We start from the raw sequence: 14,820 nt of genomic DNA, 5'->3' as shown, positions 1-14,820 counted from the left end.
GGACCTAAAGCAAAGAGTAGATATACTAAGTGTGGCGCCCTTCAACCGTCGAAACGGTGTGGCAGCAATTTGCGCGTATTTACCGACCGGGCGTCCCGCTAGTCGTTACGCGACGTTACGAGCCACAGCCGACTCTAGTACTGTCCTCCGCTCACTTGAAGTCCCGCGGAAGGAATGCGGGAGAAGTAGAAGGGGCACACGTATTCCCACGCACACATTGGTCTCTAGCTCGCTATTCGTCGCGGCAGTTACACACACATGTGGACTGCCTGAGAGCAAGTGAGCAAGACAGATAAATGGGCGGTCCGACTCCCCTTGCCCCTGTGCCGTCTCGCGGGACTTCAAGTGAGCGGAGGACAGTACTAGCCGTGCTGAAGGTAAAATGGCAACACCGCGGGAGTCCGGCTTCGATATACCTAGCCCAACCTCCCAGCCTCCCACTACCCACCGGCCTCTGAGCTACACAGGCTCCATCTACCGGCCTTCCGGTCTCCCGCCTATCTTTCAAATGTTTCAAATATTAACGTACCGAAGTCCATTAAATGCGAGCAACGGAGCAATAATCCAGGTGTTTCATTTATTTATATTAACTCTACAGATCCTGATTTTGGTGTGTAGCACACTTATTTAATATAATCTATAGCATTTTTGGACATTTTGTTTTATATAAATTTTTTTTATAAATTTCACATATTCATTAATAATGCCACGGCGTTGCTGTGTTCCCAATTGCAAGGGAAATTATGATAGTACCTTAAAAGATAATAATTACAATTCTATATATTTATTCCCCAAAGATGAGGAATTGCGGGAGAAATGGAGGGTTGCTATTCCTCGTAAGAATTGGACACCATCAAAATATTCTGCCGTCTGTAGTTTGCATTTTGCAGAAACTGATATCGAAAGGTACCACGGTATTCTATCGGCCAATGGTGTACTGGAGAATGTTTTGTTGAGATGTCCAAGGCTTATAAGGAATGTAGTACCCTCCATTTTACAACCGAAAAATTAGAAAAACGATTTGGAAATTATAGACTTTTATCTGGTTGTAATTATCATGTGTCATATAACGAAATAATTCATGCAGAAAAAAAAAATTAGATTAAAACATATTTTTTCAAAATCGGCAAATTCGTTCTCTCTTACTGAAATCAAAAATAAATTTCGAATTTGTGATGACTATAATAACGATCTTCGTGATCTTCCCACTGATGTGACTTGTTTCTCAGGAATCTTCGATACCGAATACTTGTCCGATTGTGTTGTAGATGATTCCAATAAAATTTATATTTCTGGTTATGGGTCCCATTCTGTTGATAAAAAATTCAATTGCAATGTATGTCGTTTATTAGTTGTGGAGGATAAAGGTAAAACTGTAGGCGATGTATATTTTGATCACTCACAAAGAGGGGGCCTTTCTGTCCCCACTGAAGAAGCGATAGCCTCATTTATTCATATGTATGCAATAATGGAAGCCATAATAAATGATGGCAATTTGGAATCTCAATTTTTGCAATCTGGAAATCATAAACATATTTTATGTAAATTAACATATATTAGCGTTCAATCAGACATACATTATTTAGCATTTTCGGATACATGCGTTTGTGGTCGAGCTTACCAAAGTATTTGGTTTAAATTATTATCAATTTTTTCAAATATTTTATTAAACGATTATGTGAAAACTGTAAATAATAGTCAGTTGGAAACACGTACAGACATCGCTTCTAAAAATCGTAAATTAAAAACTTTTAATAGGAACTAGATTTTCGATGATTTTTTTAATTTCATCTTTCTTAAAACATTAATTTTTATATATATTTAACTTATTCCTTTCAATATGTTTTAATACATTAATAGAGTTTTATTTACTTGCATAGTATATTCTTATTATGAATACTATTTCACAAGATTCAAAGTTTTATTAATTGCATTTCAATAGAATTTCAAAGTATGTTTTGATATGTTTTGTTATTAATATTATTCAAAATTATTTATTATTATTTCAAAATGTAATACTTTATTTCTTTAAGAATACAAAAGTTATGTTTTTGTTATGTTCTATTTAAAAATATTAATTTTATTTTAGAAAATGGGATGATATGGCTATTGGCGAACCACCCATTATAATAAAAAAAAAAAGGTAACGCGCCATGGTAAATACCCCATAGGGTGGTGAGGAAATTTTTCACAATTATCATACTGTCCTCTAACACGATTTTATAATTAACTCCATAATTGTTCCTTTCAATAGCTAATTATGCTAACCTCTTTTCCACGGGCACTTAACTTGTTCGGCTTCGTACCAATAATTTTGCCTATTTCAGGTCTCTATTAACTTATACATACCTTTATCAATTTTTAAATCCTTCAGTTTGGTTCAAAGATGGTTTTAACTTGTTTCACACTTCTATTTCCTTGAAATCTCTGTAAATATTTCAAATATAATGCATCACAACACCAAACTATTCCGACAGTCCACAAAATATATACAACATTTATAAATATTAATATACATCTGTATTACTTCTACTTACTATAGTTATGATATTCATATATTCCTTATACATAATTAATAAAAAATACTGTATATTAGTATAATTTTATATCGCAAAATAACGTTAATTATAATCCTGAACCATTCCATAGCACGGCTAGTACTAGAGTCGGCTGTGCTATAGTGAATTTCTATAAGAAGACACTGACATAGTGATACTGTAATAAGATTTTGTTAAATTATGTATATATAGGGAAATTCTCTTATAATCTCTCCACTAATTCTTAAGTGCTTTATTTCTTTTACATAAAACTTATCGTGCATCCAAATATGTTGGAACATTTTAAATTAATATTTACAAAATATAATTTATACCTAATTTAAAAATAAATTTAATATGAGACTATTAAGAATCAAATTGACTATAAAATAGGGCTATGGCAGGGTCTTCGCATTCGCACGTGATCAATACATCTCGAAATTTATCTAAAATTTGTAGTAATTGAGACCTGCGAATATTTTCTAAATACATTATTTCTTCTAAGTGATGCCCTCCATTAAAATAATCTAAACGACATAATCTGTCAAGCAATTTTCTATCATCGGATGGAATATCATAATCTTCTGACTGATAATTATATATTCCATTTTCTTTGTGGAGATTCATCGATAACTCTTCCTTTATATCAGTTGGAATTCCTTTTGAAGCATCGTTCAAATTCCACGTGTTTCCACTTTCTGTGATCTCATTTAAGTTATGATTCATTTCATTCTTCATATCCTTCGAAAGATAGATTTTTAATTAATAAATTCTAAAAAAAACAAATCTCTTTCAACTTACCAATGGTGTTCGACCATGCACAGTTGGCATATATTGTACATATGTATGTAATTGTAAGAGTAAATGATTTTTTAATAACCATATGACTATTTTCACTAATTGCGTTTGCTGTTGCGATTGATTTAAAGGATTTAATTTTTGACTTATCGAAGTCGGTAATGAAAAGTCGCTGATCACCTAGATGAATTTATAATTTAAATTTGGTTGTATATTTAATTTAAATGATATTCAATAATACAAATAATAATTCATAGATACCTGTAAAAGACAAAGTCCTGGAAATTCTTCGGAAAATGCTTCTAATAATTGATTTGTTATTACAGCATCTGGCGATACAACATAAACATTGCTTTCACAAAGAGGATAAATTATAGTAGCTTTAGCCCAATATACTAAATGGCCAGTTAATTGAGAAATTTGAGTAAGCGTGAGATCAGAATCAGCAGCTAAAGTTTGTAGACTTTTCAGTGGACTATACATTTGAATTAGACGTTTAAGCGCTGGAGAAGAATCTATTGGAAGCGTATCCAATAAATCTAAAGGTTCGATAAGTAACAACAAGCCATGATAAGGTCTCAAGCTATTCAAACACCTGAAATAAAATTTAATATTTAATATATTATTTTAAGGTTCGAATATTATTTTAACACTGGCCTGTCTATTATTTCTGGATTAATAACAAATCCTTTTTTATGGGATTGATGAACTTTTTGTGGGAGGCAGAAACGTACTTGAATCCATTTATTAATCATGATATTAATTATTCCAGAAGTGCTAAGGCTACTAAATACAGACTTTAAATCACGTGCAAGTAAACTTCTTTGTAATATTAATTCATACGGTGATTCGTCGCAATCACTTTCACCTTCAGACCTAGAAATATATATCAAGGAATTCTAATTATTATTTCTTTGACAAAGTAATATAAAGTATAATCCCATGTACCTAGTAGCGACTTCATCATGGGTAGAAACCATAATTTTTATTTCTTCCATTACAAAACCACATCTCTTTTCTTCGTGCCTCAACGCTATGCCTAATCTAAAAGGAATAATACGTGTGATCTACTGTGCGTCATATATATCTATAAACGTAATGTATAACAAACCTTTTGCTCAGATCGTAATAACACTTTACTATAGAATGGCTTGCTTGTGCTTGAAGAGCAAAGACAATATTAAAAAGCATAGAAGAATTAACTTCCTTCAATCCACGAGATGGAACCAAAGTTGGATGCCCAACGAACCGAACATCGTTTACTTTTAATTCGAACTTTTGTTCGCACAATTCTGGTTTAACAGCAAATAACGTCGATAAGACTTCGTCGGTTACACCAGTCAAGTTTCCATTACTTATATTAGAGGTCAGAAAAGGTAAAGACTGTCGATGAAGTTTATTAACTATTAAATTATCGTACTCGATAATATAAACATTGAAAAATAAATACGGTCTGTTTCAGAAATACATGTAAGTACTTAAGGAACTGAATCTGCACACGAAACTAACTAAAAAATGTCATATGGACAAATGTTTTACATATTTCTCTCGTAACATCTTCTATTACTACTAGAATTGGCTTCCGGGTTGGAGCCGCGTTCAGAAGGCGAGAGAGTCCGACGTTCCGCCAGCATTGCAGCTAGCTTCATCAGGGAATGAAATAATCTCTGATACTGAAGGATGCCAATTCTAGTAGTAACCACTATGGCAGCGAAAGCCTAAAAAGTATTAAACATCTTCTATTGTTTAGTATGTCTGTTCCTTAACTATTTACATGTAATTCTGCAACACTTTATATAAGAAATATTGACAACGTAGATTTATACTTTACGATTGTTATTTTATTCTACTGAATAAGTACCATAATTTATCATAAAACTGACCTGCAATAAATCTTCTGTAGTGGTTAAAGAGTAAGGATTCTTTCTGTTAGTGCATTGATTAGAATCTCGTGTATGTTTTGCTACATACGGATAACGAAATAATAGTCTATCACCTTTGCTATCACTTTTTACAAGAATTATACTTAACGGATTTATTTCCATAACTGCGACTAACTTATTAATTGCAGAGGTTATATTATAAGTTCACCAGCATTAATACACACAAATAATCAAAAGACAAATTCGATTTTCATGCGATTAAAAACAAAATAGGAATGAATACATTCGATTCAATCCGCTATTATTTTAAATGTAAAATACAAATGTTATTTTTCGATTGAAAAGTTTTTGACACATTGATCAAAATATAGTACTACCGGAACCATGTGGTTTGTCTTCATTATATTACATTTGATATTTAAAAAAATATAAGTGTATTTTAGTGTACTTGTTACGCTCAATTTACGTAAAAAAAGTATGTAAATTTTTTATAACAGTAATTACAGATTTTGGAAAAGTGAAGTTATTGAATTTCTTTGTTATTATGACTACGGTTGTACTGTGGCAAACATGTACTCAGATAGTTTATAATACTAAGTACTTTTCATCTCAACTCTATGTTGTTAAATGTTTTAATAGCTTATGTTTTAACTCAATTCAAATCGATTCGATTACTCAGTTGCATTTATTGGAATATAAGCAACAATTACTTTCCCTGATCAATATGTTTGGTCGTATACAAGTTGGCAATATTACGAGGAAATAATTAAATTGAACAAATATAATAAATTTATTAATTCAATAAGAGTTATTATTAATCTTAATAGGCGTAGCTTTATTTCAACCTCTATGTGTGTCAGTTGAAACGCTTATTCTATGGTCTTTTTAGATCCTATACGTCAGTCTCGAAAGGTAAATACTACTTGTAAAATTAACATGAACATGCTTTTGAAATTACAATATGCAAACAGACTACATAGGATTCTTGTGCAATATTAATTTTAATTTCAGTATCATGTGACCATGGTTTGTTATTTATCATATGTTATTACTTTGTTTATAGAAAAATGTACGCGTAATATTAAAATTATGATAAAATTAAGAATTAATCCGAAATTATATTTGTTATTCTAATTTTTTTATGGTTTTCTACTGTATGGAATAAATATTAAGTGAAGCGTTAAGGTATCATATTTTAATTATCTCGTACGATGTACATATGTATAGTAGTTAAAATGGTGTTTTTTAAATGAAAATATTAATGGTATTGTTATTGGTATAGACGGACGATGGAACGCGGGTCGCGAAATTTTCTCCTGTCGCTCAATACGACAACGCGTGCGCTTTTCTTACAGAGGAGCCAGTAGCCACCCTGATAGCACTTTCGCATAGGGGTATCGCTTAAGCGGTGAGAGTTTACATTTTACTGTAATCGTTACATGCTTTGTGCTTGAAAGCATGCAATAAAATACGAATCGTGTCTTTTTATTATTTGCTAGCTTCTGTGGCGGACTGTACGAAATTTTTTAAGTGCTAACCAGTTGCAAAACAAAGGAATGGGATATACACGAAGCATAACAGATACATAAGTATTAAATCTTGTCATTCGCTTAGATCGAGAAAATAATTTCACAGTGTGAATCGTATCAATTAAGCAAACGATAACTTTATTCCGGAAATGGTATAAGCGTATAAGCACGTAAAGTGTCCCGTTAACCGTTTTGAATGAAAATAATAATAATAAACCGTTTAATGGGGAAAATTTTAATGGGATACTCTAGATACAAAAATAAGACGAAAATCAAGAATATCAATTTCTTGATTGACGCTTCGTTAAAAAGTTATTAAAAAAATCAATTCAAAAATTTCAAATCATTCTGAAAAAATTACCTTCGGTTGCGGAGGTCAGTTACGATCATTTTTGGTGAATACACGTACCCCCGAAATCCTACCCATTTTCGAGAAAAAAATTCGTGTCGGTGTTGAAATTTTTTGGCGAAAAAAAAATTTTTCAAATCGTTTAAAAAAAATTATTTTCGGTTGCAAGGGTCCATTACAATCATTTTTGGTCATTACACGTACCCCCGAATTCCTGCGCATTATCGAGAAAAAAATTCCTTACCGAAAATCTAATGTGAGGCCAGAAATGCTACCATGAAATTTTATGCAAATTTTTAAAATGTCATAACTCCTGAACGGATCGGACGATTTTAATGTTTCAAAAAGCAAACGACGCGTATTTTGGTGCAGAATACGCAGACATTTCAAGAATATTCGAAAAGTTATTCCTTGACCCCGTGAAATGAGAAAAACCCCATAAAAATGGTCCAATTTTCAAACAGCCATAACTCCTACAATAGTGAATATATTTCATTGAAATTTTGGGGGGAAGTAGAGTTCATGGATATCTACAAAAAAGTATTAAACAACCTTTCTGTACAACGCCAACGAAATTGATTAAAAATCAAAAACGAATTTTTAAGAAAAAAAAAGAAGGGGGTAGTTTTCGGTGAAAAAAAAAATTTCAAATCATTCTAAAAAAATTATTTTCGGTTGCAGGAGTCGATTGCAAACATTTTTGGTGAATAGACATACCCCTGAAATCCTGCGCATTTTCGAGAAAAAAATTCAATACAGGTGGAACTTTAAATGTTAATAACTTCTTAACGAAGTCTCCATCAACAAATTGGTATTCTTGATTTTCGTCTTATTTTGGCTTCTAGAATCTCCCATTAAAATTTTTCCCAGGTGTGTCTGAACACCCTATATGTATAAAAAAACAATTTTTACGCAACAATTTCATTGTCTATCTTTTTCATTGTTAATTTGATTTTTTGTTTTCTATTTCTTGGAAAATTATGACAAATTTTATATATGCTGCTGTCATCAAGTCACATATTAGGATTTTTTTTCAAATTTTTTGAGTTATCAAATAATTATTTTTATATTTTGATAGTTATGACACGTTCATATGGTCGTCATTTTTTCAAATAGTTTGGAATGCTGTATTGTTGTTAGAAAAATTAAATAGGAAGAGTCACTCTTGAGTTATACCTTAGCTATGTGTAAAACACAAAAAAGCTGGCCAAAATTCAATTTTTCGAAGTATCGAGTATATAAATATAATATTAAATATTATATAACATATAACACATATTAACTGTAAAGTATTATTTGTCAATACTGTCGGTTGTTAAGAAATGACGTCACCTAAACGAACAATTCAGTATCGGTCCTGTGAAACTGTCATGGCGCTTAACGTGTTAACTCCAAAGGGCACATTTTTATATGTTTGTTCGCCTATATGCCTTTTTGAAATGCTAAATAAAACAAATTACGACTGATAAGGGAAGATGACTTAATTTTTACGTATTAGTTACTAATTGTTTATTCTATTAATCTAAATTATAGATGAGAGGCTTCGATCTAATAATGAATAACTCGGGTTGTGCGTTATGTACACTCGAACCACCGCCCGACATTCTTCACATACCACCACCGCCGTTCCCGGCTATTCTACAGCAAAGTTCCGACTTTTATCCACGCGCGGACCTATTGTCGTTTCCACAGCATCTAAATGACAGCCCGTGCAAGCATCTTTGTGATCGCCGCTCCGAAGGGGTGCAATACATAGAGATGCCGCAGCAAGGTCCAGTCCTAAATCGATTATGTTACGTTTTGTTCTTTGTCAAAGTAAAATACGAGGGTCGTTCAATAAGCAAAGAGACAAATGACTGCTGCTATATTGTGCTCTCTTTGAAACCATTGAAATATTGTTTTATATAATCAAAAACAAGCAAGTCCAGGTGATAAAGTTAACACACTGAGCGCCGGCACCAACAGCATTTTATAACGTTACCATTGAACTCAATATATAATTTAAATGCATTAAACATTTTGCAGTTTAAAAGAAGCAATACTGTTCCACATTATCGCGGAGCCAGCGCTCCAGCGGTAGATTCAGAAACCCTCGTATTCGCGGGGCCTGACGCTCAATGTGTTAATAGTATCAGATTACTCTCAGCTCGAGAAATTAACAAGAGGAACATCAGACACATGGCTTACAACGATTCCAAATTTGGATAGGATGATTAATCTATTGTATCTATAACTTTAGCCGTAGCTATTGAGCCAATAATGAGAAAATTAAACATTGTAACAATCGTGTAGTTAGGTATATTTGCATAGTAAAAGAAGTCATTCAACAGCATTTGTAATGCAGCGATAAATGTCGTAAATAAGAATTCAAATATACAGGGTGATTGACCACCCTTGGGAAAAATTTTAATGAGAGATTCTAGAGGGCAAAATAAGACGAAAATCAAGAATATCAATTTTTGTTGATTGAGGCTCCGTTAAAAAGTTATTAACATTTAAAGTTCCACACCAACCGGAATTTTGGCGAAATTAAAAAATTTCAGATCGTTCTAAAAAAATTATTTTTGGTTGCAGGGGTCAGTTACAATCATTTTTGGTGAATAGACATACCCCAAAAATCCTAACCATTTTCGAGAAAAAAATTCCAGTAGATAGACAAATTTGCAGCGAAATTAAAAATTTTCAAATCGTTCTAAAAAAAATATTTTTAGTAAGTACGGTCAATTGCAACCATTTTTGGCCAATACACATACCCCCGAAATCCTATTCAGTTTTGAGAAAAAAATTCGAGAAGGTGGACAAATTTGCAGCGAAATTAAAAATTTTCAAATCGTTCTAAAAAAATTATTTTTAGCTAGGAGGTTTAATTGCAATCATTTTTGGTCAATAGACATACCCTCGAAATCCTAACCATTTCCGAGAAAAAAAATTCCTTACCGAAAATATAATTTCAAGCCAGAAGTATCTTTAAAACATCATAACTTTTCAAGACGAAAATCAAGAATATCAATTTGTTGATCGAGGCTCCGTTAAAAAGTTATTAACGTTTAAAATTTCGCCTATAGACCGGCCAATCTACGAACAGTTGCGATAATGGTTCTCACTCGGCAGGAGAACCTCTACTGACCTGACCTATCGAGGCCTTACAGTTTTGTGCGCGAGTACCACTATCACGCGTGCGCAGTTGTCCGCAAATTGCCGTTCTACAGGCGAAACTTTAAACGTTAATAACTTTTTAACGAAGCCTCAATCAACAAATTGGTATTCTTGATTTTCGTCTTATTTTGGCCTCTAGAATCTGCCATTAAAATTTTTCCCAGGGTTGCCCTGATGATGACTCCGTTGAGTCACTTCCGGTGCTCCTCTTGTGTAGTAGGGGAGTACTGAAGCTAGATTTTTGAAATTTAAGCGAACATTGTAATAGTTAATTGATGTCGTGTTAGTTTTTATTAGAATTATTAATTTTTTTTTCGATAAATCTACTAATATCGATTATAATAATTTTAGGTACAGTTTTCGATGACACGTGGTTGCTAGTATTAATATCATCCTGCGTCGGTGTGATTTTCATAGGCATAATACTAGCAACGTTACTCTTGAAATGCAAATTGTGAGTATAGTTATGATTCTTCATCCTTTAATACGTAAATAAATGCGACCGAAGTTTAAATATAAATCACGGTATTAAAAGGATTGTTTCGTAATTTGATATTAGGTCATGCCATAAGTAATGTCGAAGGTGGATTCTACAGTAAAAGTAACAATAATTGCAGTTATTTTTAACAACTTAACCGTTAGAATTTGAAAAATTTTTTAGAGTCATCCCTACCAATTTTTGGAACTGCGTCGATAAGGCGAACGAATCTTGTTGAGGAAATATCGATTTATAATTATTTCGTATATGTGATACAGCTTGACAAAAAAATCTCAAAAAATCATATGTTTATAACGGTAACAAGCCATTAAAATTGTAACAATATGGTAATATCAAAAATTAAGGTAAAGATACAAGTAAATATCAGTTTTTAATTTTTCCAGCATAATTCCCCCACTTCTAAAAATCTGAAAAAATTACAGATTAACAATCATAACAAGACACTAACACTGTAAAAATACAAACGTGGTAATTTAATAATTTCTATCGAAAAAAAATATTTTTAAACTTTTCGAATTTTTTAAAAATCCATTTTGCGGTGAAAAATTCGGAAAAAATTCACAAATGCGTACGCCGTGGAGCAAAATGCTCCCAATTTTTTTCAAAATCTTTGACACGATACAACAAAAGATATACAGCTTAAACTGAAAATTGTCGTTACGACAGAAATGGTTTTCTTTGAACCACTTTTGACCATCTTATCCGGCTGTACCCTTTTGGAGAAGTATATGTGGCCAATGTGAACGTTTCGTGATATCGAAAGGATTGAAAATTTTTAATTTAAATACATTAAACATACTTAGCAAGAGAAAAAGAGAAAAAGTGTGGAGAAAATTAAATCTTGGACGAAAATTCATATCGCAGATAAGCGTAACATGGAGGAGATTCGATTATGGTGTCTTAGTCCAACGTTGGAAATTTAGTGTTACTCGACGAAATCATTTCAACTAATTAATGAAAATTTGGAAGAATCGGTAAAAGAATTAGATATTACAAACAACTTTGTTTTCCAACAAGGAAAAACTCGAGAGAACTATATAATTTCTCATTATAAAGAAGTACCCATAAACATCAAAACAAATAAAGCAACACTTTTCGTTAGCCTACAACGATCACGGGGAAGTATAGCGAAGATCTTATGATCGGATGTTTAGTCGATAGCATTCCTAGGCGAATAGAAGCAGTTATTAAAGCTAAAGGAGGGAATACAAAATATTGGAAGAACAAGGAGCATAAGATCTAAAGATGTCCACTCAATTTTTGTTGAACTTTAATTTTTAATAATTCTTATGTAAGACGAACCACATTATTCTGTAAAACTACAACCAAAATTTGCCGATAACAATGTAAACTACGATGAACAATGAAAAACAAGACGTTTATTTGGAAAATTTATTGAATTATAGAATAGATAGGTGTTTATTTAATACTATATCGACCGCAAAATTGTTCGTTTGAATAATCAGTAGTTTCGTAGATAAACGTGTAGAAGAACTAAAATGGCAGAACTTTTATGCCAAAACACGCTACTTATGGGATGATCTAATATTTTACGTCGCACGAGCATATTAATTAATAAGAAAGGCAAAATCCTCAAAGTCACGAAATAACTGATTATCATTCTGTAGTAATAGAAATGGTAAGAACGGCGTGATTTCCATGCCGAACGCAGCATCAAGTATGCAAACGAAAAATGGAAGGATTCAAAACGAGGCTGTCCTTTATCCTTGCGCAACTGACAATATGCAAGATAGTCGTGTTATGTGGGCTACTCTTACACCACGTGGCACTACCAGACACTATCTAGAGGAACACACCTATGAAACTATCGGCGGTGGACAATTCCATAAGCGTGCCTGTTCAACTACGCCAACTGAACATGTAAAACTTAAGGCAATTTACTGATATTACGTTTGTATATCCAGCACTGCTCTTATGCGTTACGAATTTACTAAATTTCGATAGTGTTCTCCTTAAGAAACTATATTGACTATATTGACGCAGGGGCGGTAATTCATTGAATAATTTGCAAATTGTTTAAATAAAAATTAAGGTAATCGTATAAATTAGGATCCACCTTCCAGGTTTCAATGACCTTGACATATTTTTTTTCCTGTACATGTTATCGCCGTCCCAACATCAAACTTCCACCGCCGAAATTTCGACTAAGTAAATCATGCCAACAGTATTTAAATTAATTGGAACAGATGAAATTTTTTCCCATCGGAAAATATTAGTTTTCCATTCTTCATCCTAGGTTGCAGTTTTATGCATTTGGGTAAGGGGCGACTTCGTTATATTTTTAACCGTGTATTTTTATGTAATATTTATTGTACTAACATATATTTATTCTACTAACGTATATTTATAGAATAAATGAATTTTTCGCAGTAAACCATGGTGTTCTTATAGAAATTTCATCCACGTATACCCAGAATTAAATGTAATAATAGCAGTTGTTATTTGCGACTAATTTTTGTATTCCTGAAACATATTTCAAGGTCATTGAAATCAGAGAAACAGATCCTCTATACATATAATTACAAAAATTGAAAACAACAAATACACTCAATAAAGTAAATAAAGAAAGAGGGAATATACCATAGATTTGTAAATAAAATATATTGTTCGATATCTATGAATTGTCAACTTCAAAAAAATTTTTGCAATAATGCGATGGCTTAACTAATTGCATATTTCTTATGTGAAATACGGAAACGTTTAAAATATCTGAAGATAGGTCATCGATTTTTCAGACTTATGCGGACCCACCAGTTACGAGCCCGATTCAAAATCGGCCGAAGGACGATAAAGCGTTTGATAACACGGCGTTCGTAGATTACGAAGAGCCATTGTCAATAAAGACTGATTACTATCAACTCAATGATGCTTTGGAACCAAATGATTCAGGCAATGCTTAATTGCCCGTTATAATTTTAATCTGTTCGTTTAAATGGTGAATGTAATACAATTTTATTTAATTCCATTTGCAGGAATACTTTCGATACAACAAAGGGGAACATTACGACCACGTGTCAGTTCACCAACAAGAATCGAACATCCAAATTTACCTCCGCTTAATCTCCATCCGCATAAACGTTCTTTTCATAAAGGTTCCGCTACACCACAGGCATCAGACACATTGCTTAGACGTAGTAGCATTACATCATCCACGTACATTCCTACTATATAAACTTAACATCCGATCTCTGTTATTTCTAAACACTTACACAATAACATAAACGACACTAATTGAATGTGTTATCTTTACATCGATTCTCTCTAAGCGCGTAATAATCGTGTAAGTTAAATGAGGCAACATAGTTGTTGAAAGGTATATGTAAATTACACAAAAGGTGTTAACATAAATGTGGGATTTCTTCCCAGAAGTAATTCCTTGTGCGAAGGGAAATTAAAAAGTCTTGTATCATTTTGCAATATAAAACATCGTTACAATCTATCATCGTCAACATTTATTGATGTGTCATGTCATTGACGTACAAAAAACACTGCAAACTCCATATACCTTGATAACGAAGCCTTAGAGTGAAAATTAGAAAATAGACTTTATGATTTACATTGGCATAAGAAATTGATCCTGAAAAAAGATTCCACATTTTGATTAATACCCTATATATGTGGAATTAATTTTGAATAAGGTGCCACATTTTTGTAAACACGCTCTATACTTTTTTCTATTAATTTAAACAATAAAAACGTAGCGATGTGATCAAATTAGACATATTTAAATACTGTACTGCCTTTCTTCATGATAAACAATCGTGACAGCCAGTTATGATGAACGGCGACTCAGTTATGAACAATGGCTTGTATTCATGTATTATATTTAAAATATACGTTATACTTATATACCTATTAATAAAAAGTGTTTTTCATTGCGTAAAAATGAAATTGAAGAAGCTTCTGGTGCACTGGCATAAAAAAGTTCTAAATAGTAAAATTATATCGAAGGCAGTGCAATATAGCAAAATAAAATAAAAGTTTTAACGGACAAAAGCTATTTTTGAAAGTTTTCAAAAAAGTAATAGAAGAGTCCTCAACTTCGAAT

The 14,820-nt window shown here is 32.4% G+C and overlaps 2 protein-coding genes and 1 long non-coding RNA gene across 5 annotated transcripts; 1 reads left to right on the top strand and 2 right to left on the bottom strand.

Annotated features, from left to right (window-relative positions):
• Window positions 1–871: 871 nt before the first annotated feature.
• Window positions 872–1,746, bottom strand: LOC122403837. The gene is made up of 3 exons (XR_006259655.1): window positions 1,622–1,746; window positions 1,404–1,517; window positions 872–1,310 (listed from the first exon to the last, which is right to left on the bottom strand). It is a non-coding gene; the product is annotated as an uncharacterized LOC122403837 (long non-coding RNA).
• A 1,157-nt stretch (window positions 1,747–2,903) lies between these two features.
• Window positions 2,904–5,548, bottom strand: LOC122403834 (GATOR complex protein NPRL3-like). The gene is made up of 7 exons (XM_043407587.1): window positions 5,219–5,548; window positions 4,447–4,718; window positions 4,284–4,379; window positions 3,993–4,211; window positions 3,597–3,930; window positions 3,339–3,515; window positions 2,904–3,278 (listed from the first exon to the last, which is right to left on the bottom strand). The coding sequence occupies exons 1-7, from the start codon at window positions 5,378–5,380 to the stop codon at window positions 2,904–2,906; spliced, it is 1,635 nt and encodes a 544-aa protein (XP_043263522.1). The 5' UTR covers window positions 5,381–5,548.
• A 961-nt stretch (window positions 5,549–6,509) lies between these two features.
• LOC122403836 lies at window positions 6,510–14,820 on the top strand. 3 transcript variants are annotated; one of them, XM_043407593.1, is made up of 6 exons: window positions 6,510–6,626; window positions 8,630–8,867; window positions 10,604–10,706; window positions 12,380–12,632; window positions 13,508–13,661; window positions 13,745–14,820. In XM_043407593.1, exons 2-6 carry the CDS (start codon window positions 8,630–8,632, stop codon window positions 13,942–13,944), a joined length of 948 nt encoding a protein of 315 aa, XP_043263528.1. In that variant the 5' UTR covers window positions 6,510–6,626; the 3' UTR covers window positions 13,945–14,820. The 3 variants fall into 3 exon arrangements, with proteins under 3 accessions (XP_043263528.1, XP_043263527.1, XP_043263529.1); XM_043407592.1 differs by having other exon boundaries at window positions 6,606–6,807; XM_043407594.1 differs by having other exon boundaries at window positions 6,606–6,807; window positions 12,380–12,644.

The sequence above is a fragment of the Colletes gigas genome, unplaced genomic scaffold (assembly GCF_013123115.1).
Source record: "Colletes gigas isolate AHSC1104 unplaced genomic scaffold, ASM1312311v1 Colletes_gigas_Sc00078, whole genome shotgun sequence".
Taxonomy (NCBI): Eukaryota; Metazoa; Arthropoda; class Insecta; order Hymenoptera; family Colletidae; genus Colletes; species Colletes gigas.
Note: the sequence above shows the minus strand (reverse complement) of the source record. Positions and strands in the feature narration are given on the sequence as shown.